The sequence below is a fragment of the Medicago truncatula genome, chromosome 2 (assembly GCF_003473485.1).
Source record: "Medicago truncatula cultivar Jemalong A17 chromosome 2, MtrunA17r5.0-ANR, whole genome shotgun sequence".
In the NCBI taxonomy this organism is placed as follows: Eukaryota; Viridiplantae; Streptophyta; class Magnoliopsida; order Fabales; family Fabaceae; genus Medicago; species Medicago truncatula.
In genome coordinates, this window is record NC_053043.1 from 44,279,456 (window position 1) to 44,304,390 (window position 24,935).

At 31.0% G+C, this 24,935-nt stretch overlaps 3 protein-coding genes across 3 annotated transcripts; all 3 read right to left on the reverse strand.

Moving 5' to 3' along the window:
- Positions 1 to 3,526: 3,526 nt before the first annotated feature.
- On the reverse strand, positions 3,527 to 4,250 carry LOC25487611 (uncharacterized). Its single transcript, XM_013609590.3, has one exon. It carries the CDS (start codon positions 4,067 to 4,069, stop codon positions 3,860 to 3,862), a length of 210 nt encoding a protein of 69 aa, XP_013465044.1. The 5' UTR covers positions 4,070 to 4,250; the 3' UTR covers positions 3,527 to 3,859.
- Positions 4,251 to 6,005: 1,755 nt separating this feature from the next.
- On the reverse strand, positions 6,006 to 12,158 carry LOC25487612 (secretory carrier-associated membrane protein 1). Its single transcript, XM_013609591.3, has 13 exons — positions 11,874 to 12,158; positions 11,328 to 11,393; positions 10,808 to 10,912; positions 10,642 to 10,704; positions 9,351 to 9,384; positions 9,148 to 9,270; positions 7,873 to 7,935; positions 7,692 to 7,785; positions 7,562 to 7,607; positions 7,397 to 7,464; positions 7,218 to 7,266; positions 6,724 to 6,789; positions 6,006 to 6,637 (listed from the first exon to the last, which is right to left on the reverse strand). The coding sequence occupies exons 1-13, from the start codon at positions 11,931 to 11,933 to the stop codon at positions 6,551 to 6,553; spliced, it is 924 nt and encodes a 307-aa protein (XP_013465045.1). The 5' UTR covers positions 11,934 to 12,158; the 3' UTR covers positions 6,006 to 6,550.
- A 988-nt stretch (positions 12,159 to 13,146) lies between these two features.
- On the reverse strand, positions 13,147 to 21,015 carry LOC25487613 (protein STRUBBELIG-RECEPTOR FAMILY 3). The gene is made up of 17 exons (XM_013609592.3): positions 20,859 to 21,015; positions 20,171 to 20,328; positions 19,046 to 19,175; positions 18,893 to 18,964; positions 18,710 to 18,775; positions 18,551 to 18,622; positions 18,379 to 18,450; positions 18,183 to 18,254; positions 18,041 to 18,106; positions 17,192 to 17,257; positions 15,917 to 16,332; positions 15,432 to 15,811; positions 14,887 to 15,155; positions 14,441 to 14,579; positions 14,183 to 14,319; positions 13,940 to 14,096; positions 13,147 to 13,658 (listed from the first exon to the last, which is right to left on the reverse strand). Exons 2-17 carry the CDS (start codon positions 20,298 to 20,300, stop codon positions 13,572 to 13,574), a joined length of 2,331 nt encoding a protein of 776 aa, XP_013465046.1. The 5' UTR covers positions 20,301 to 20,328; positions 20,859 to 21,015; the 3' UTR covers positions 13,147 to 13,571.
- Positions 21,016 to 24,935: the final 3,920 nt, after the last annotated feature.

Consider the following 24,935-nt stretch of genomic DNA (forward strand, 5'->3'; position numbering starts at 1 on the left):
ACATTTTCTTTATTATTCTTTTTCTTCATTGCCATTTTACTTAATTCCCTATTTTCATTTGAGAGTATTTATCAAATTAACAAAATTACTTAATTATAATCATTTATAAAATTGAGAAGATAAACTTGTTTTTTAAAAAATATTCAGATATTTCAATAATATAGGGGCGAGTAGTTCACTTGATTGAACTAAGAGAATAAAGGAGTTAAAAAATTAAATGTTCATGGTTCGAATAAAAACTTAAATATTATACATCTATCATACATAATAGCCTAAAACAGAACACCACAACGCAAGACAAAACAACATAGAATAATTTTTTTTTAAGAATATTGAACAAACTTTTAAGGAATTAAACAATTTTTTGTCGTGTAGATGTTTGGTGGATAAATATTATTTTAATATTTTAAACAACTTATACTTGATAAAAAGTCGTATCGTAGTTTAGTAAATGACAAATATTTCAATTTTTGTCTAGTCATTTACCCTTTAATTTGTCCAATCCCAGAAAAAAATTAATTTTAAAATCAAACACTGAAGTGAGACTGTGAGAGCGTACGGCTTCCCCAAAAGGAAGGGTGCTTAGTGCTTACTGCTTACTTTAACATTAACGTGCCTTTTGTCTTTCTAAATTTTGACGGACATTAAATCGCCACTGTCAAGTTGAACATGAAGGATGGAGTTGAGTATTTGCTGGAAATCCCCATGCTATAGCTGTATAAAGCCTCTGCTGTACTCTGAGTATCACATTTAATTGTACACTCTTTGGTCATTATTATAAGCAAAAATCAATATTTTAGATTCATTCATTAAATGATGTATGTGATCTACAATAAAGACTATATACATCATTAATTGAATGAATGTAAAATGTAGTTTTTTGCTTATAATAGTAACCGGAGGGTGTATTATCTAATTTATACTAGGTGTGTTCACTTACAATTTTCACTTTTTATCTATGATAATGATAATAGAAAATATATTAGATCAATTATTTTATTTATAGTTTGCACTTTTTGGTTACCATGTTATTATAGATACAAAATTTCCACCGTTGTTTACCACACACAAATTTCCGTTGAGAAACTTGAGTACACAAAAGTGAATTCTTTTCTTTTAAAGACTTTTCTCAATATATAAATGATTGAAGATAAAAGGTTTATTTAAGTGATCCAAATCCTTTATCACGTAAACTTTCAATTCATTGTTTTTTTTTTTTTAACAATAAAAAATGAAATATATATTAACACAGAATAAGCAGTCTCAATAGCATAATGCATGCCAAACAGACTCCTAAAGATACACAGTGTCGGTCATGTCATACAAAAACCAAAAATCATTAGTTGATGCCCATACATTCAAAAGGGTTCGACCACCACCTATCAGTACCAAACATAAAATGATTTTTTAGCTTTCTGACAGCCTAAAGTCAAATATTTTACTTTATCCAACAACCCAGGAATATGAGTTACAAAATTATTAAACAATTTATTGTTACACCCAGTCCATAAAACCCAGACACAAAGAAGGCAAATGAGCTGAAGGAAAGACCTCCTAACTTTACCACCACCTCTTGAATGAACAAACTCTAAAAGATGATCAGACAAGACATTGGAGTCCACCCCCATATACTTTCAATTCATTGTTAATATTTATAGTTTGTCTTTCATTTGTGTAAGACAATAAAATGTAACTTCTATAATGGGGACAAATATAGTAGTCGTTTATATTTTTTGATATATTAACAATAAAATGTAACTTCTATAATTTCTTAAGTTACTTCTCACCCTATCATTTTAATTACAAGAATTAAAAAACACTGGTGCTAATTAAAGACACAGTAATGAGAAAATATATTGTAAATTTGTCTATAAAATTAGACACTTTTTTATTAAAAATATTTACGAATTGCAAGGGGAAATCTAAATATGGACCTTTTGAAAAGGTAAAACGATGAACGTTACTAATTTTAGTAAAATAGAAGATTTATTTAAAATAATAAATAAAAAAAATGTCAAAGAAAATTAAAAAGGAATAGTAAACATCTGATCGAAATTTATAAAAGACGATCAAAAGTTGACTTTTGGACTATTTTTTTTCTTCTATTTATACATTTTTTAAGGTGAAAAACTTATAGCATTTCATTAGCAATCAAAATATAAGTACATGGTGATACATCAATTAATAATCGGTGGTTAGTTAACAATGAAGCTACCTTTGTTAATTCATGATCAATCTTTTAGTTTACCGTCAATTAAACTCAACATGAGAGTTTTAAAAATAAATAGAAACAATTGTCTATAAAACATTCGATATACCACCAAATTATGTTAGATCATTGCTTCCTATGTGGAAATAAACAATTTTCTACACTCTATTTATACTTGTTACACTTTTTTTTTTTTTTTATAGATTGTTACACATTTTTTTATCATAAAAATTATTTATAACATTTTTTTATCATAAAAAATATTTATAGGAATTCTAATAATATAAACCTTGAAAAAGGTAAAAAAAATGGATCCTTACAAGTATTTTAAAAAACAGTGAATTTTAAAAGAAAAATAAATATCATTTTATCAAAATGATTTAGGTCCCATCCTTCCCTTTGATGGTCACTTGTCCCTGGCCAAACGAATAAATGCCAAAAACAGACAAATTCATACTCATTGCCACTAGCCCTCTACCGTGTTTTTCATTAAAACTCTCGAGCCCTTCAAAATTCAAATACAAGTCCAAAACTCACCTGAAATTTTCCATTCTTAAGTACTCCTTTTTGAAAGATTATTTAAGTACTCCTATTGTGTATCTTGTTGATGTCATGAGGAAAAAGAAAAGTTTGGTGGCCGCATTGAATTGTAAATATGCTTAAGAGAATGCTAACGAATGTCTTTTGGAGTATTGATTAAAGTATTAAAAACGGTAAATTTATATTAAAAAATGTGTAATTACAGTATTGACTAAAGTAACAATTTGGATTTTCAAGACAAAATTTCCTTTAATGAAATTCTTAAAAATGCTCTAAGACACTCGTTAATCGGATCCATATATTTAATTACCGTCTAAATAACAAAAAAAATTCAAAAACCTCTAAAACACATTGGAACTTAAATTCAAAAAATTAAAATATGTGTAAATCATAACTACAAAAAGAAATCTCTAAAAAAAAATAACAAACTAGTGATTTGTTTAAATATCTCATATTTAGATAAATCACTATGTTGGCGGCTTTTCTAACAAACTTTGCATTCTCTTCTTAGTCTTAAATTACACTTTAACGTAATCAAATACTATATTTGATCCTTAGTTTGTTTCGTTTTTTCCTTCAAGACCAAGAGAGGGAGTAGATGCTTGAGCTTGGTGTTGCAGCAAAAATGCAACAAAAAAAATTAGTTGTATTTTTTATTCGAGGCCTAAAACCATACTAAGCTTTTTAGTTTAGGACTTGATCTATTTATTCAATGAGAAGCATAAAAAACAGATTTGAAGAAGTTGCACTTTAGTCACAAAAGAAAGAGTGCAGAAATTGCACAAGATAAATATAGTTATTTGAATTGATTTACCAAAACCAAATACACAGGACCTAAAATTGTAGAAAAGGAGTTCCAACTTCCAACTTGAGAAAAGTGAGAAAAATTAAAAAAAAAATATAACAAAAATAAAAGAAAACAAAATAGAAAGAGTTGGAAGTTGGAACATAAAGATCTCATTTTCATGATCATGGATAATTGAATTCAATATCCATGTGTTAGTACAAATTAAAAAGCAGCAAGTAGCTAGTAGCTACCACACTTATCTACTAATAATAATAATTAATCTTATTAATCTAGTACTAATAATACCTAGTAACTATAGTATCTTAGTCATGGTAAGAACGAAGAGTAGCTCCACAAAAGGTACAAACGATGGCTTTCCAAGATTTCACATAAAATGGGACATAGCAAAACCTTGTGGCTGTCTTCATGTCCGCCACACTTGCACCACCGCCGCACCGTGAACACGTCCCCGCTGCTGGCTTGCTCTTCTGCATCTCCTTAGTTTGATCCACCAGAAAACAAAAGAACACCATTTCTCTTCTTCTTCTTCTTCTTCCTTTCCTTCTCACAATGTAGTGTAGTTTTCTACTTTATTAGTTGAAAAAATGTGATATGTGATATGAGAAGTGGTGATGTGTGTATATAAATATTAAGTTGAAAGTGAAGCTGGCAACAAGTTAGTTGAGGGTCATAATGTTGATGAACTTTCTTAGTAATGAAGATATGAATGTGATGACCTTTTCTTTTCCGTGGCATAAAGTGTGTGCGGATACATTTCATCTTGATTTTGAATGCAGGGGTAATTAAGTAAATGATTTTATAAATATTCTGAATTTTATTCTTAGTTTTTGCAACAAAAAAAAAATCCGCAATTTTTAGTATTTATTTATAAATTTTCTGTTGGCTTTTTTATTTCTTGTAAAATTTCCATCAGCAATTTTAAATTTTATAAAAAAATTCGTCAACATTTTATCTTTAAAAATGTGAACCTTTTTGTAAGGATTAAAAACAAAATTTTAGATATTTATAAAAACCAATGTTGTATTTACTTCCTCAACGAATGACTCGGAATTAACATTCTCCTTTAATTAAATTTTTTTTTATATGAGAAAGATATTGAGGAATTGGATACTTAAAATTCATCGAAATGAGGATAAACTCAAGATTTAAAGTGGCCAAAATACATCTATTAACAATGTATTTATGCTGACAACGAAATTTAAACTTAGATTTTTAGGGGAAAAGGTCAACTTATTATCCATTGATTAAAGTTTATCATCTTTGAAAGGTGCTTTTTGGATCTAGGACCGTCAAGATGTTTTGGAGGGGAGATGAACGACATAACTTGTGACACGTGGAGGTCAAAAGAGGGGGGTTTAATAAATGTGATATGGGATGTGTAGGACCTGATTAATAATATGGTGGCAGCTGGTTAGGTCAATTTGCTACTTGCTTATCTGTGTTCACTGTGCCTTTGTATAGTACACAGTTTATTCTTTATCAAAATTATACTCGTTTCTTTTTATTGTCACATTTTGATATTTTACACAAACTAAGACAATCAACAATTGATATTATTTTTGATGTAATAAACTATATTTTTACTATAATGACCTTATTCATTTAATATCTCATTTCATATATTTCTTTCTCCACAATAAATAACTAAGGACAATATTGGTAAAACAACATTTAATGTTGCATTGAACTTTGAAAATGACAGTTAAATAAGAACAATTTTTTTTTCTCCAAAAATAACACTTAAAAAGGAACGGAGGTGGATACTACTATCTTCCACTTGGGTTGGTTAAGAGAAGAAAAATTTAAAAGAAAAGAAAAAAAGAGTGAACAATGAGAAGATTTTTAATTGTTTGATATGATGGAAAATGCCCCTTACAAAAATGATGGAAAGTGAAAGAAAGGAAACCAAAAACAATTTCTTCTCTTTGGTTGATTGAAAATAGGAGGAGAGAATAAACTATACACAAAACCCCTGTGAGTTTTGTGGTGAATATTTGAAATCAAAAAATATGTTTTTTTATAGGTTTTGGGTTTAAATTCTCAGATGTCAATGATTTACGTGTATGATCAATTCATAGATAACTTTGCTTTGACTTCAATTAATCATCGGCTAGTGAACGGTGAGATTGATCCTCTAGATTAGTTGATCATTGAATTAGATATCGAGTTTTTTTTTTAAAAAAAACTATACAAACAAAAATGTATAATTGTCTCTCAAAAATTGAGATTATAAAAAAAGGAATTGTAAAAAATATGAAATAAGTCAACTTTTGTAAGTTCTCTTTATAATCTTTTGTTATGAAGCTCAAATCGTTGATGAGTTTTAGTTAAGAAAGACCACTCAATAGAATATGAGTTCAAATTCTGTTTGGAACCATCTTTCAATACTTATTGGTACTAGATTCATCAACAATGTACAAGGTTGCAAAGTCATTTGATATGTCAATATTAGGATCAAACTCTCGTGCAGTTGATATTACACACATTCGAGATATCGATGAGCATTCAATCAAGATATGACGGTCTACATTCAAACTTGATATTTTAAATTCTAAAAATAAAATTTAAATCTGCATTTTTCTGGACCATCAGATTGGACAGTCAACAATGTCCTTTCCCCATAACTGCATGGAATCCAATTTCATCTTTGCAGATAGCCTCCTGATACTCACTGTCCACAGCATTTCTGCTGTAACATTTAAGATCAGAACCATAATTGTCAATATTATTAAATACAAACAATATTCTATGAAACAAGTTATGTCTATTTATGAACACCTACAATTTCTATCATAATCTTCCAGTTTGATTCAAATCCTAGGCCAAAAAATCCTAGGGAATAAACATCCAACGCAAAAGGTGCAAGGAACTGGTAACTGAGTTAAAAATATATGGTGTGTATACAACCATAATAGGAGACATTTGAATTTGTAAGTGCCACTTTCCACATGTTATCACTCCAGTCTCAGTCTCAGTCTTAGTCTATCATAGTCTCATAGAGCTGTCATCATGGCCCCCCTTGCAGCTTCACGTTTCATTTGTGCCGCCTTCCCACTGCCGCGGAAGTACATGTATACTTGCTGCATTTATAAATCATCCATTAAACAAGAATGTGGAAGTAGATTCAAGAGAATACATATGTTATGTTGGATTACGAAAAAAAAACCTGAATAACCCAGATGCTCAGTAATGTTTCGATGGCGAAAAAAGCAAAACCAACAAAGTAGAGTATCTGCGATTCACCACAAATGTTACAACAATTACTATCGATTAAAAATACTTGCTCCGTTTCAATTTAATTGTCACATTTGGAATGTGCGTGGTTCTTACAGAAATATTTAGTTTGGTTGACTTTAATGGTAAAATTAGTTTAATTTACTAAAACACCCCTATTAATTGTAGTTAGTCGAGTATGTAAGTGAAGTGAAATTCAATAAATAATGGTATATGAGTGGAAAAATTAATAAATGTTGATTTGGTATTCTAAAATGACATTTAGTTTGAATTATAGAAAAAAATATGAACGTGACGATTATTGAGACGGAGTATAACGATTGACAAGACATGATATCCAACTTTTTTGTTATGACTCCTTATTAAGAAACCAGATGAAAATTAGAAGCAAACAAAATAATAACTGAACTAGAAGTTGCAACATACCCCAACTACTGGATTGTAAGTCATGATCTCAATTGCAGGCAGTATACCCCTGTTACAATATAACCATTAGCTTGATTGAAAAGCAAAATTAGAAAGAAATTTACTGCCAAAATATAGTGATGAAGGACATCAAGTGGCATGTTAAATAAAAGGAATGAAAAGATTAGAAGAAAACTCACGCGAGAGATTTTCCTTTGAAGATAATTGGAGGTGCAACTGCGGCCAAAACGCAAAACATAATGTGGAACTGCTTGGAGAAAATAGTAAAAAATTAAATAAGACCGATTAGCAAAATAAGCACAGAATGAATGGTTACTTCTATGAAAAATAAATATAAAACTTGCCGAGTAGCATAAGAAAAACCAGCCAAATTTTAGAGCACTGTCCGTCCTGTAACAGGAGATGACATAGAATTATAGAACAAAACATGACAAACCAGTAAAATTGGATTCAATCAGACTGTAAACTAACTACCTCGTAGCACGATATAGAGGGCGATACCACATCACATAGGCTCCTGGTACACCGGAAATGAGGTATATAATTGAAAGAAACCATATTGATATACCTACAAGGTAAAACAAATTTGTATGAGGAACGACATGGATGCATGCCTACTATAATGAATGATAAGATACTAAGATATAACACAAACCTTCTCCTTTGAGCCAAGCTACTGTAACAGCCGCAATATTATATAAAAGACAGAAAATCAAACCTGCAGATTGTTACAAAGTTCAAAACTAAGACACTCGATAATCAAAGAAAAATTGTCATAAAGGAGGTAACATTTTGTAATTTTATTTATTGAGAGGAAAAGAATGAAAGATACATCTCTCGTTTTGTTTAAAGTTACAAAATAATACATGAATTTAAGAAGTCTTTAACATTGTCATGAGATTTATCGAAGCAAACTTGGCCGATACTGTAAGACTCAACAGAAGGGCATTCAGAGTGTTTAGTTTTTATGTTGGTGCAGCATAACAGGTTTTAGTATATGATGGACAAGAAGCAGCATCATTTATAGTTGTTTCTGCTGATGATATAGATATTGCAGAGTGAAAGAATCTTTGGTATGCCTTATAATATTCATGAAACGGGCCGGTGTTTTTGGTGCGTCTGTTTTGGTGCTGCGCTGTGTGGTTATCATGTTCATCTAACTTGTATATATACTTTTCATTTGGCTATTCTTTAGTACAACTTGCAATGAAGTTTAGTCTCATTTCTTTAGAAAATTCTTTTGTTTACCGAAAACAATCAACATGAAGCTAAGAAAACAATATTTCTATATGATAAGAAGCAAATTACATTTACAAGTCACTAGTACAAGGATGAATTTAATGAGCAAACTACTTATCAAAATGAAACTCCATTTAGTATCAAATATATCATTTTTCTTTCATCAATATTATAAATGTCTTGAAACTTCCATCAACAAGATAATTGTTGCTTCCTAATTTTGCAGAAACTGAGAAACAGTACTTATATTTAGAAACAGATGCAGGTGTTTGCATAGAAATGCCTATTCCTTTTCTGATAGTAAATTGCCAATGCACATATAAAACAGAGAACTTCCACTATTCCTCACTTCATTTTTTTTTCTTTTAGAATCTTACATCGGAAAAACAAAGGAAACAATGCTTTTAAATAGTTAAAAAGAAAGGACTTAAAGTCCTGAAATGCATATGCATTTTATTTACTAGCATACAAAAATTATAGCTTATGCAAAAAATACTGAACTATAAGGCTCATGAAGCAAAAGATCGAGTACTTTTAAGTTTTAAATGATTTGTAACTTCAGTTATGGTTTTAAGCATATATATGAACACAAGAAGAATGTGAAACTGCCTTTTCGTCCAAATGTCAGAAAACAAAGAGTTAGTTATCACTTAAATACAACCTTAGAACAAAAAGAAGGGCTTCAACGTACCTAACCATGTTGTAAACGCAACATACTGGATCGTTTGCAGATGTATTGGTATTTCATTTCCAATGTCATGATGAATGAGAGGGAAAAAAGGTGGCCAATTATTTTCCTCTATAACTATTCCAGCTGCAAAACAAAAATGTAAACCACTAAAATGAAGGCATTATTCCTGTTGGCTCCTATAAGTATAGATGAACTTAAAATACCTTTTTTTATAGCACTTTCCTTTCTTTGTAGCTCCTGCAAAACATCACTAGATCATGAGTTGCCTAATTGAAACAATAGGTTATACACACAATGGCCAAGATAACTCAAATGGTATGAACAAAATGAACTGATTTGGAATTGAATGTATAATATGACTGCTATTATTGTCATAAACTAAAAACTGATCTATAGTGTTACCCTTAAGTAGTGATATTGTAGCATCGACACTTCTCTGATCAAACACATGTATGGTGTCTAACATGTGTCAGTGTCAGATATCAATAAATATGATTACATTTGTGAGAGTTAATTTAAAATCAGGAATATGGAGAAACGTGCCACGATGGAGAAGCAACGTGCCACGATTGTTGAAACAAGATCCTGAAGCAAGTCACTGGAAAATTCGTGCCACGATGTAATCGTAACGTGGCACGATGGTACGCTGAAGGAAATAACAGAAACGTATTTTCAGTGAAGATTTGTTCCATATTATATGGGTTACTTTCCACTATAAATATAAGTCTTGTATCAGATGATAAAGTGTGTAGAAAACAGGGTTTAGAAGCCAACATACAAACTAGGGTTTATAAATAATTTCTCTTGGCAACAACACTAGGGTTGGGATTGTTTTGATTCACCTTGAACAAAACACTATTAAGATTGAGTCTCTTGGTCACGGGAAGAGGCTGGGACTTGAGTAGAATTAAGTTTGAAGACTGATTCTTGTAACTCAATATCTCTTTGTAAAAAAACTCATATCATTATAGTGGAACGAATTATAGTGGAACGAAGAGCTGCTCTCTCCCCTAGACTAGGTCATCATTAGACCGAACTGGGTAAACAAATTCTTGTGTTCTCCTTCTTCCTTTTATCTCTTGCTGTTTGTTTTTTTTTTTGTTTGAATTATTTGCTACCCGCTTGATTTGATTACTTGGTATTAATTTGCTCCACGCATTAAGTTTTATTGGTGTGATTTTCACAACGAATTCACAACAACATTCAATTAATTTATTTTCTTAAATTATCACTGGAGTCGTTGTGTTAGTGTCGGTGTCGTGTTTAGTGTCTGTGTTTGTATAATTACTTCATATTTTGCAATGAAGAAATATAATCCATCCTTGCTAATGATGAGGTCCCTAATATTTCTTTACTTATAATTGATAGAATCATTATTATTTATAGGCAGCTACATTAAATAACAACCTATTATATTGAAGCTTGGAAAACAAGTTACTAACACAAAGTGAATTGTGGTTCAAAGCAATCAAACAAGGGATCAAGAGGAATTACCTGTTCCCTTCTTTTCAATTCAGCCTCTCTAGCTTGAAGTTCTTTCTCCTTTGCTTTGAGGTCCTAAAGTTAAAAAAAAAAGATAAAATTAATTTTTTGTGAGAAACAATACTTTGGCATCATAATTTTGACATTTACTTCAACATTATGATAATCCAGTCTATACCTTTGGGAGTTCAAGAGGAATGTCAACAGTCACCCCACGATCGTGAGGCTCGTGAGGAAGGGGTGTGAGCCTTGATGAGGTTACAGAGGAAACACTTCCTGGGTTCTGTAAAATTAAGTGGTAAAAAATGTAGAAAGTTAATAATGAATGAAAAATGAGATACCACGATTTAATATATGTTTGAATTTTTGGTGAGATTGACAGAATTACAACAAACCACCACGATTCTGGCAAAAACTACACTTCAAAGCTTCAACAAAATCACAATGTCACTGTAATTTTACCCAAACTCACCGCTCATTCAAACACACATCAAGTGTAAACAAATAGAAACTTCAATTCTTGTAGTTCTAGATATTGTTTAAGTTAAAATTATATAAATAAACTATGCAACACTCTAGCTCAAATTCCAAATACATGATACATATCAAAAGTTTTAAAACAATGATTAAATAAAAAGTTGTTAAGCTTAAGCTGATATATACAAATTGTAGAAGTGAGATAAGCAAGTGGAGCTTACAGTAGTGTAGAATGCACCTCCACCATAATTTGATTGCCCTGAAGCTTTTCCTTTAGTAGATCCATCCTAATATTATTAACGAAAATACAAAATTTTATATTGAATTCAATTGATTTAATATCACTAATCAAGTTTGAATTAATTATTCCGCACGCAAAAAAAGAAATAAAATTAGGATGGAGCTTCTAAAGGAAAAGTCGAGCTTACTAATAATCCATAAATTTTAGAATACCCTAGTCATGAAACGAGATTAATTTTCATGCACTGATCGTTTTACCATGCATCAAATCCAATCAAATACAAATAGATATTTTAGAGAATAATGAAAATTAATTCTGAAAGATAACTAAAATATTCGTTGTTGATTAAATATAAATATACACGCAGCTATAAATGAAGCATGTATGTTTATATTTAATTAGAAACATTATGAATATTTTGATTAATTCTATTCGACTAATTCATGAATGATGTGAAATATAGGACGATTAATGGCATACAATGCAAAAGAGAGAATCAGAGAAAATGTGATATGAAAAAACTTACCGCGAAAGGATTAACTTCTTCTTCGGCGAAGGGATTGGTTTCGAAGTTACTCATTGTCATGGGATTGGATCGTGATGAAAAAGATAAAGAAGAGAGAAGAAAAAATGGATAGTGCAGGAATTTTGATTTTGAAGAATGAAAATTAATGATCGAAAAAGAAGGAAGGGAAGAAGAGATTTGTTTGGTCTCGCAATGAATGAAAAAAACTGAAGAGAAAGGAGGAGAAATCACGAACGGATGGGAGAAAATATTTCATGCATGTTGTTATGTTAGTTACTGTCGTATCAATTCACGGTTCAGCTCTTTTTCTCTTTATTATTTTGGTAGATACTCTTTTTCTCTTATTTACTTTTTTCTTTTGCATTTCTAAAATAGTTTTTATTAAAATAAAATAAAAATCGTTATATACCCTCCATTTATTCGAGTCTAGATATGCTACATTTATATATCTTTATTTACCGTCTATTTACGAGAAAAATAGACAAAAAAAAAAGATCAGTGAATCTATCACTAGGATTCACTTATTAAAATTGATCTCAATAAATCTACTGGTTGTACTTATATATCATAAGTGAACAGTAAATAGAGTTAATAGATGGAGCAGAAGTCGACTTCATTTAAATGTAGTAGTAGGTGATTAGATTTGGTTTGGTTTTGACAATATTTTTCTCAACAAACATCATTGGTTTACTTTGTTAACATTTTTTAAAATAAATAAAATCCATGTATGAGCTGAATGTAAATACGACCTCATCTTATTATAAATTAGTTTTAGGGTTTTGCTAACCATTATTTTTGAGACATTGATTAAGGAATCTTTTAATAGAAATTTTATTTTAAAAATGTAAGTTTTTATTTTTGATGAAATAATAATTACACTACTTTTTTCATAAAAACTTAACTGTATTAATTGCTTAACCAATGTCCCTAGGACACGTTAACATTCACCTTAGTCTTATTCCAACATTTCATTGACATATAGATAGCATCACGTAGATTTTGGAGAGAGAGAAAAAATTTAAACCATTTTAGACAAGTGAATAAGTTAAAGTGAATAATCAGCTCCATCAAAATATGAATTGTTCATGAGAATACGAGTTCGATTATGCGTGAAACAATTATACCCAATTTAGTAAGAAAAAATTATATAACTAATTTTACCCTATGAACATATACACATATTTTGTTACCAAAAAAATAATATTATAACCAATTAGTATATTTGTCTCCCAAGGAGTATAGCCCAATGCTTGAACGTGAATTGGTACAAGGATTATCAAAATTTTATTTCATTACCAGGAATGGACATAATAAAATACTAGTAACTATAATTTGCTACAAAATCACATTCCATCACCAACAATATGGAACAATCATCAAATAAATAAATGGGTCAATTACCAAGGTAACATGGGGCATGGTTTAATGAACCATGAAAATTATCACACATTAAATTATAAATATAATAACTACAGGGGTGTTGGTGCCAACAATTCTCTGAAGCTGATTGGATAAACCTCCTTGCAGAACATGGCATGTCAATATTGAATGGTTAGTATTTCTTTGGAAGTAACAAACCCTCTTATAGGATGTTGTAACATGCATGTCTTCACTAGTTGAGATTCTGAAATTTTCAGGTAAAATCTTCTTGCAATTCATTCATATATCCAAATATCATTACCATTTTCATCTTTCATTTTATTCATTTTGTTGAGAATCCCTCCTTATCATATTTAGCAAGTACAAAACAACCTCTGACATCGCTGGTCGAAATTCTGGCTCAGACTGCATTGTATTATATACAAAAAGAGGAAATCAGTTACATGACATAATCAGTAAACTATGCAAAACTGAAACTTAATTTCATACGGGAAACGGATTCCATGTTGGAACAACGTCACACATATTTTAATCTGAACCGTTAAATCTAAGTCAATGGCCAAGGTCGTTGAAAACTGATTTTGCTATGTGTCATCTGGTCTCAAATTAACACTAGAGATTGTTTACTGCGTGTAAATGTATTGTTCTCCTACAACATGGAATCTGGATCCGACTGAATAGCTTACCTGAACACATCTAGAAATAATGTCTGCAAAATTTGACAATGATTTGGCAGGGTAAGCTCCATTTAGAGAAGGATCAACCATCCTTGATAACGCATCAATGTCATGAAGTTGAGTAATTGCCCATCTCACAAGAAACTGCTCACCTCGAGGACGTTTTCTGTTCAAGATGTACATGATACAAAAATTTTAAGTCCACGAAAAGCCAAAAATAGATGCCAAAGTATTTTTGTTAAAGTGTCTCACTTGTCATAGGACTGACGGCCTGTCAAAAGTTCCAACATAACGACTCCAAAGCTGTAAACGTCACTCTGATAGGTGTAAATTCCTGACTCAAATTCTGGAGCCCCGTAGCCGTAAGCTGCTAGCAGCTGTCCTGAGAGCTGAAAATGTATGAATGTTATCAGACTCTTATAATGCAAATTACATCGACTGACGACAATTATTCCCTTCATTTCAAAATAATGCAAAAACATTTGTTTACAATATCTTATACTCTCTTACCTGACGTACAGAACCTTTAGTTATTAATGGAGCCAAACCACAATCAGATACACGCACAGATAGATCTTCATCAAGGAGAATGTTAGCAGACTTGAAATTTCTGTGTATAACAGGTGGCTGACATTGCTCATGCAAGTACCTTGACAAGGTCAACACCAAGTATTAGACTCATAAGTTTCACATAAAGATGCTTTATTGGTAAACCTCATATTTTATTAGCAATTCAAACTTGCAGAAAGTGTCATCGATGATTATTAATTTCAAGAATTAGCAAAAATAAATAGATTTCCACCCTAAAATTAATCATTCGAGGCATACTCGATAAACTCGATTTGAAAAAGAAAATAACTGAATACAAATAAGCTACAAACAACAACCTAGGATTTTTTTTATAATTGAAAGTATTTTTTGTGTCAGTAGTTACTGGGACTGGGACTGGGACTTACTCTAATGCTCTGGCAGCCCCAAGTGCTATCCGAATACGAGCATTCCAAGAAAGTCTTGTTTTGAATTCATCATCTGAATGAAGTGCTTCATACATTGACCCGTTATTGCAGTATTCATAGATTAGAAGCCTCTGTCCATGCTCTAGACAGTAACCAATAAGCTCAACAATATTTGCATGCCGAATTCTGTCAATATTATTAACCAGTTCAATAAACTCAGCATCATCTTGATCAGAAACTTTCTTGTCTAGCTTCTTCACAGCAAGTATCTGACAATTTATACAGAAAGAGTAAGTATCAGGTTTTGAATCAACCACAGTACATATGAAATTTATGGGACTTCTTGAGCAAGGGAAAGAGAAATAGGGAAACATGAATCGAAGTGTGGTTGAAAAATATCAGTAACATGTGTCATTCAAGAAATGTTTTGGCAAAATATTAAAAGCAGAAGTAGACAGAGAACACAAACATACAGATATTTTGTGCCATCTAATTCATCAGTCATTCTATAGAAAACAAGCGCAACTGATAAGCAACAATCTTACCTTCCCATTAGGAAGCTCTGCCCTATATACACTCCCCAACATGCCTAATCCTATAAGATTGTCTTGAGAAAAGCTATTTGTATACTGTTGAAGGGCTGCAATGGTGAACGATTTTGCAAATGTCGGAGGAACCAGGCTACTTTTGGAAGGATTAATGTTGGACCCTCCGGGGAATGTGGTTGGCTCGACGATCACCTTCTCCGCAGCAAGTGGTGGAGCAGGAGGTGGAGGAGGAGGTGGAGGTGGAGGTGGCATTGAATCTACATCTAGTCCACTCATATCTATGTCATGACTTAATAGCTTTGGCAATGCTTCCATTCTTTGTACATTTTTCTCTGCTTGATGATTCTCCTTTGGCCTTACAACAGCCGCTTTTGGTACTGTTCAAGAATTAAAATTTTATAAAGAAATTCAAATGGTAAAGTCGGAAAATTAAATGTTAGAAAATGAATTATGAAACAAAAAACATAAGTAAATAAATTTGCCTTTCTCAGTTTGACTAGGTGGTTGGACTAGAGCCCCATTATTCCAAGGATTCGTTCTTTCGCCTCCATATGCTCCAATCTGATGTTGCTTAGAAGTTCTGCCGACCCGTTCCCTTTTGCTACATCTTGGAAGAAAGAGAAGAAGTGCCAGTACCAAGATGATAAACCCCAATACACCAGAAATACTTATCCAAACCACTCTTTTGGTATTTTTTTTCGATTTCCCGGAACTTGAATCCTTTGATGCAGTTGGTCCACCGGCCTGTTTAGTTGGTACACGTCCAGAAGATGGTGTCCCAGAAACTACAGTTCCTGATGGTGATGTTGTTACCGGAGATGCTGTTACCGGAGAATGAGGTGGGCGAGTTGGTGCAATAGTAACATTACTATTGAGGTCAAATTGGTTTCCATCTTTTCTGCATATAAATATCACAATGAGTTATTGAAGCACCAAAATTATAAATAATATTGATATATGTCACTCGAATTTCTGATTTGGTACAGAAATAAATAAAAAAAAAAAAAAAAAAAACAGAAAATAGTGGAAACTTTGATAAAAGGAATAGACACTTCATTTTTTTCTAATACAAACACAAGAAAGCTGCAAAAATAATGGTGATGATGATAAACTGCTAGGTATTATGCTTTTGGTTTTGACTTTTAATAGACCAAGATGCAATAGTCCAGTGAGTGACCACTTCTTCAAGTGAAGCTTAATGTTTACCATTATCCTTTTTCATCTTTCCCCTCCGTTGATATTGCTAAGGGAAAACGATGGCTTTTGATTAACCAGGTCAAGAAACACAAATTTCAAGCACTATTATAATATACATCATATTTTCAATCCTACATAGGCCCTTCATCACAAATTGTTTAAATTTTTTTATTGAGTGCCACTTTATCTAGAGCAAAAATAAAACCGAAAAAACAAAAATATAACCTCGTCAAATTCACACGACTATAGAACATCTCAACTCGTATCTCTCAATTCTGAGACTTGTGTCATCTTACATTACAAGTTTAGTTTATATTGACTGACTGTATAAATGGAGGCAGCATACATTTGGCTGTTTTTTCTGCATTGCAGTGTTAAAAATTTTGCAGAAAAGAAAGTCTAGTGCCAAAATATCTTGTTTAATTGCAACACTGCACATCTTTGGAATTAACACTGCCTGGCTATATTTTCAAGTTCCATTTACATCTTCACAATCTTCCGACCAGGAAATAATCTCATTTCCGGATAAAGAAGAAAATACTGTGTTTTAAGATTTTCACCTGAAGTTGGTAATGGTTAACAACTTTTGAGGTATTGGTCCAGAAAACTGGTTGTTCTCAACATTCCTGTTCAAATAAGATAGTATAAGTGTGTATTCCCAATAGCTCTAAAATGCATTAAAAATTAAAAATAACAATAAACAAATTTCTGAACTAATAATAGGCTAAAGTAAATTTTGGCGCCAATTATTTTTTCAATGGATATTGGCCTCTATAGTTATAATCACAAAATGTTTTATGGAATTTATTGTTAATTGGACCGTAAAAAACCCAACAAGAAAGTACACTCAGTGTCTCATATATGGTAAAATAATATTTTAGATGGTTTGGACATGTATGTAGAAAGCATGTAAAAATACTCGGTAAGACGAGTAGACCATGTGAAGAATAGTCCAATAGTTAGAGACAGAAGGAGACTAAGAAAATCTATCAACCAAATCATTAAGAACGATTCAGAGGTCTTGACCCAAATACATGATTGGATTTTATGGCATCGTCTGATCCATGTGGCTGACCCCACTCTAGTGGGAACAAAGGTATTATTGATCTCTTTAGTTTTGTTCTTATCAACTTCGGTTCGTGCTTTTAAAGCACCATCTCAATATTCTTCACTCATTTAATTTTTTATCTTATTCGGTACTGGTCCCTATTTTTATGAAGAATTGATCTTTACAGTGTCTAATTATAAAAGCCTTGGTCCCTCAGGGACCAAAATCCAAATGAGTAAAATCATATGGATTTTTATCTTAAAAAATAACTATGGGTCATTTGAAATACAAAGTCTAAATGTTTATTATAATCAAGCTAATGTCATGCAAATTTTATAAGAAACGTGGTCAAGAGAAGTACAAATCTGTCAGTGGAAGGTCTTGCAAAACATCGAGTGTCCCAGACAGGTTATTATTCTGTAAATTTCTGCCAACAAGGAAAAGGTTAGATTGATTAACAGATAACAAAGATTCAAATCACTTTCTCAAGAAACGGTACTCACAAGGTGGTCACAGCTGACAAATTCTCTACAGATGGAGGCAATTCCCCGCTCAAATTGTTATGAGATAAATCTCTGCATAGCAGTTTGTGGCTCATCAAATAATTTTTATGTACAACGAAGCTAAAAGAGTTTAATTCAACAATGTATGTGTGTGTGTGTGTGTCAGTGTGAAAGATGAACTGTAATGAGGCCTTACAGATTGGTCAATCGCGTTAGAGACTGAAAGGCATCTGGTATTTCTCCAGTTAACAGATTATTATCAAGAGACCTGAAAGGAGATGATTTGATCTCATTTTAGACACTAACTTAACGGTTAACATTGGGTACCGTTAGAATATAATATAAATATAGAAGAAGTAACAACTCACATGGCAGTCAGTTCTGTCAATGTGGATAAAGAGACTGGAATACTTCCGGTGAACTGGTTACCTGAAAGAAAACTGTGAAAGTACAAACCATCTTATCATTTTTGCATAATTTATTGGAAGAGAATCAGAGATAGTATTAAACAAGTAGGTAACACATACAGGGATTGCAACGTGGCAGGTAAACTTGATGGAATACTTCCTCCAATGTGGTTGTTGCTTAGAGATCTACCTCGAAAAACGTGAAGCAATTAGCAAAGGTGAAGCAGAAGAAAAATACACAAAAAGATGCAGAGAATGCAACAAAAAAAGTGTCAAAGTTTTGAGAGATAGTGTTTCATTTACATTGATTTGATAGAAACAAACGGCCCCAAGCTATCACCCAATACTCCTCCCAAATTTGCACCAATCAGAGTTCTGTCATAGATAAGTATGCTAACAGTCATTTACTTTGTAAGATATAATTGCTATATAGAAGCAAGAAAAGCGATAACATACATTTCTTGTATGAGTGAATCATTACATTGAACGCCTTGCCACGCTTCTCCGCACGGGTCTCCCGCACTAGCAACCCACCCAGGAAGAACAGGGTTGCCCAATGCAGCATATAATCTATTAATTGCAGCAACTGATATCATACAATTACAAAATTTTAGAACTATCATATTATAATAAATTACAGATAGATGAAAATAATCAAAGAACATGTTGCGAGTAGCAACTCATAAAGGAAAGTGTTGAACATTACGAAAAGTATTGGCAAGAATGTAAAACAAAACATTTGATTGGCAACATACAAGAAGCAGTCTCGGCTCTCTAGTTTCTACGAAAAACTGCCACATGTGTATTCGCATGTTTCGTATGCAAATTTCTTCCTGACAAGTAGCATACCTCATTTATAAGTAATCGATATCACTACAAAACATGGCCACACAATCCAGTAGCCTCTGAGCCCAAAGGCAGGGCACATAGAGTCTGTCTAGATAAACTTCTCCACAAACATTTACGAAAAAATAATAGAAGTCACATTGTTCTAATTATGTGTTTTTTAAAGAGTTTTTTTGCATAAATTGAAATATACCTAACTCAAAAAATTTCAGAAGCTTTATCGTTCAACTTCTCCATAATAACCTATAAACTTATAATATAAGGAACTTTCGTGTAAGACAACTATAAACCTAATTGAAAAGCTCCAAGTTATAAGCCAATCCAAACTTGGCCTTACTGAACTAGTTAGAAGTAGTACTTTACATAAAGGTCCGAAACCGCAATGTGGGCTGCGACATAGCAGTTTTTTATGCCAACTAAACCACAACATCAGCGCAATTGAGGCCGCATATGACCACAATTCTATGTAATACCAAGGATCACGATGCGACTGCATCCTTTATTGTGGCCATGATTTAAAACCCTGAATACAAGGTATGACATAGGTAGAAGCAGAACAACAAGGTAGCATATTTTGATTTGAATAAGAAACATGTGAACATAATATAACAAAAGAAGTACAGAATCACAAATTTAATACTTCAATTTTGCAAGGGAGGTAGATTATCAAGTATCAACACAAGGCATTACTGTAGATATAGAAAATGAAAAACATGAAAAGAAGATAATCATTACCATCAGTGGGATTAGTAGCTGCAAATGAAAACTGAACTATACAGATCAACACCAATACAAATACAACTTTTTGTATATCAGTTTTCAATTTCATTCTCTTGTACAGTGAACTAGATCTCATCTCTAACATTGATCTCTAAATCAACCTCAATCTTCAACTGAAAAAACAACAACAACTCTCAAAATTCAATCAACCAAAACAAAATTACTACACATTTAAAACAATCAAACAAAACAAAAGTAAAAAAATAAATTTTTAAAAAAGTTAAAATAGACCCATTATTCCATATAAGCAAAAAAATCACATAGCATATCATAAATTAAAAAGAAGTGTGAAATCTGAGAAAAGGAATGAACTTACTTTAGAAAGTGAATAAGTTTGAGAGATAATGCTGAAAATAATAACTTTAAGAAAACTAGAGTCATAAAAAAAACTTTAAGCTTGAAAAAGGAAAGTAATTAAGAAAAAGGTATCTGGAGTGTGTAAATAAACTTAACGGCTAAGATTGGGAGTGAAATCAGTTGTGTGAATGGTAGTGGAGAAGAATGTATGTAAGCACATGGATTTACATACATACACATTGAATTCCTAAGCTTTTAGTAGCATATAATATAATAATATAATAAAAAATAATGATAATGAGTCTGATTGATTAATTAAAAATTGTGATAAAAAGAGGACCCTGACCTTAAGAAAAAGGTGAAGAAAGCAAGGGAAAAAGGTGCAGTGAAGGAGATTCTATTCTGAAACACACACTGTTTTTCTCTTTCTTTCTTTTTCTATTTCTGGGAGAGAGAGTTTTAGAACAAGAACAAAAGAGTGCGTGTAAGTAAGTGTTTCATGACACTGATCTATAAGTGCAAAAAACATTGTACATACATGCTTATCTGTTAGAAATAATAATGTTAAAATACAAACACCGGATTGGTTCAAATGGTAAAGAACTTAAAACTTGTGTGTATATGGTTAAAGTTTCAATTTCTAACTCTTGCGTGTAATAAAATCTAATTGAAGGAACAGAACTCACATTGTATATCTCATAGGTTTCTAACTCTATGCAGCGGTGAAAAGTTCGTATTAATATTTTTTTTTTGTTAAATAGTTCAGCGATTAGAAATTCACCTTTAAAAAATAAATTAGTGCAATGTTAAAGGTTCAAACTCAATCTTATATATATTATGTATTTTTCCTATCAACTAAGATAAATTCCGGTATTAATAATATGTAACTACATCCCTTAAAAAAAAAAATATGTAACTACAAAAATAATGTTGAAGTTAAGCATTACCACGCTCCCACGTCGGCGCGTACGGTTACTTTGCCATGTCTTGCTTTGCTGCCCATGTTGTTTGTGGTTTTACAATCATGGAGTACAATACATATGTTCCCTTGTCTTTTGTACTACAAAGGGCCAGTTATAGCCTACAATAACAGTTGTTTTAAGTTTGTTTATTTGTGAACAATAATTGGTTAAAGATTTTGCTCAATTGTTTAAAGATTGTGTACCAAAAGTTTACTTATATTTTTTACTCAAAATAAAAAGATTGTGTGAGAAAATTTAGTAAAAAAGAAGATTGTGTACAAAAATTAAGAGTAATAAATAGCTGACTGACTGAAATAATTTTAGTAGTTTTTTTTTGTAAATTATGAGATTGCATTAGAGTAGTGGTAATAGGTCCTTGTGAGCTTAGCTTAATTGGTAAGGATAATGTATAAAATATGCAAAGTCTGGAGTTCGAACTCCAACCACAAAAAAAATAGTAGTGATAATAAATTATTTCATTGGTGTGCTTTAAATTGTGAGAAATTAATTAATTTTATCTTAATAAAACAAAATTATGGTTTTGTACCTAAAAAAAATTATGGTCAATTTGGTTATTTTTTTCCTTTTAAAATAATAGTTACTATTTTTGGGATAAAATGATAGTTACTTGAAATTTGAGGGGCCAAATTCGGTTGCATAAAGAACAATGACCCATCATGTTAGTGAAGTTTAAGGTAAAGGAAATTGCACTAAGGTCAAACTTGTGTTAGGTTTGTATGGATTTTTGGTTTAATGTTGACCAGAGTGTATTGAACTTTCTAGAGTCCAAAAAACTTTCTAACAGGTGAGGAGTCAAAGAAAAATGATTTCAACAAAAAAAAAAAACAGATAGAAGAATAATTTCTAATATAATGTGAGATTTTTTTTTTAAAGAAATGTTTTTTTATGAAACTAATATGAGAAATGTTAATTGTTAAGAAATGCCCCCTTCAATCCTAAAAGAGGGTTGGGTCAATAAATTATGAAAGTGCACAATATATCCGGCGCTGTATATGTTCAAAGCTATATATAAAAAAAGGTTAATATGTTTTTGGTCTCTATAAATATATCAATTTTTCGTTTTAGTCCTTCTAAAATTTTCCTTCAACTTTTAGTCCCTATAAAATTTTCAATCACTACTTTTGGTCCCTATTTTTAATTTAATTTTTATATTTTTAATGAAATTGTGCAGAAATGTGTAAAATGTTCTAAAAAAAATTATAATTTTTTAACAACACACAAATTCAAATATGAATTTTTAACCGGAACAAATCTAAAAATTCATATTAAATTCATGTTTTGTTAAAAAATTCTAAAAATTTTTTTGAGTGATTCTTATAATATTTTGAATTTTTCTGAAAAATTGTATTAAAAAATATGAATTCTACATATGAGTTTACTTTAAAAGAGGGACCAAAAATGAAGATTGAAAATTTTATAGGAACTAAAAGTTGAAGGAAAATTTTAGAAGGACTAAAACGAAAAGTTGACATATTTATAGGGACCAAAAACATATTTAACGCTAAAAAAAATGGGTCAAAAAATGGGGCCCCAATATAAACAAAACAAACCTAAATTTTATTCTTTTACTATTTGATCATCCATACCCCGTTCACATTTTCTTCTTCACCATAGTTCCTTCTAATTATCGTTGTTCCTTCTAATTAACAATTTGAAATTCTATTTTTTTTTTATATTCCATTCTATCGTATGTTTTATTAAACAATAATAATTGTGTAACTATAAACAATAACAACAACATATTGGTTTTTAATCATCGTACATATTTTATTTTCAATTGATTTTTTATTTGGAAATTTGCAATTAATTTATTTTGTAATTTTCTAAGGCATCTTGTAAGCACAATTTCTTAGTCTCAAATAATTTGACGTTGATTGTCTGAGCTTCGTCGGCGAGCACAATTCAGGTGCTATTACTTTATTTGTTTTGTTTTAGGTCCTAAAGTAACAAAATAACCATGCATTCAAATTGCAATCGTCCACAAGTGTAAGAATTAACATAATCACAAAATAGAGCAATAAATAAATTTGTTTGTAAACGAGTAGAAGAGCATTCAAGTAGTGATGGATTGGTTGTAGAAGAAAATAATCTTAAACAATTTAATTAAAATTTAAAGGGAAATGTTAACTCGTGTCCCCGGAGCACTGGTTAAGGAAACTAAATGTAGTAATGTTACATTGAAACTTGTGCATTCAAAATCTTAAAAGTATAAAAAGTGACATTTTTAATTCAAAACTTTCTCTTTTAACTTCCTTAATCAGTGCCCCAACATGACCCAAATTTAAATGATGACAATCCCATCAATGATTATGATAACATTCTTGATCTGACAGATGTTGATGTAGGCATCGATGACCGCACACCCTTTTCTTTAGATATTTATGATCTTAGAAATTTGGATATTCTTGATGCTAAAACCTGATAAATTTTAATTAAAAATGGCCTTTAAAAAAATTGAATATCATATTTCCTATAAATAATCTTTCTAGGTATTTCTCATATTCTTATTTTTCTATAAAGAATGTTGCAAATATTTATGTCAAATGTTTTGAAGTCAGCATTTGAAATTTTAGAGATTGTTGTTCAAATGTTTTAATTGTTTGTTGAATTCTCTTAACTATGTTAGCGACACTTGCATTATATAAAGAAGTTTTTCTAAGTTAAAATTATTGAAAACTACTTGAGATCGTTAATGTCACAAAGAAGGTTGAGTTCCCTGACCATTTTATGTATTGAGAAAGATATGATAGAACATATCAATGCAAACACAATTTTTAGCGACTTTTGCATCTTGAAATGCTCATAGGAATTGTTTTGTATGAGCATTTGGATATTAAATAAAAAATTCAATGTTTTTGTTTTTTGTATGAAGTATGATGTTCTTATAAGATTATTTCTTAATGTGATAAAAAAAAATATCATCTTCAAGTAAACTATTTTCACATTTCGAGAATACAAAAAATTTATACTACTTATTAATTAGAGCTTAAGTTATAGGTTCGCCCTAGACCATCAAAATTTCATAGGTAGGTCTGAATACATATGATCACCATGCATTTCAAAATAAAACATTATAAGTTTCAGTAGCAAACTTGCGCTATAATTCCATATCAAGTAAACTATTAGGATGATAAAATGAAATTTAAAAAAAAAAGATCCTAGGAAACTAGGATGATAAAATGAAATTTAAAAAATAAAAAAATTAAAAAAAAAATTAAAAATATCCTAGAAGCAAACAATATCACAACTTCATATTGATAATAGTTAACTTCAATTGAAAGATCTCTGCCTCTTAGTTTGAAAGTCTCACTCTTGCTAAATGTTTGAGGTGTTTGATCTCCCAGCTCGAGGTGTCTGCAAAAAGTCAATTAAATATTAAAATGCATAATCAAATTGCAAGAGATATTTCATATGATTTTACAATGCATAAGTTAAGCATA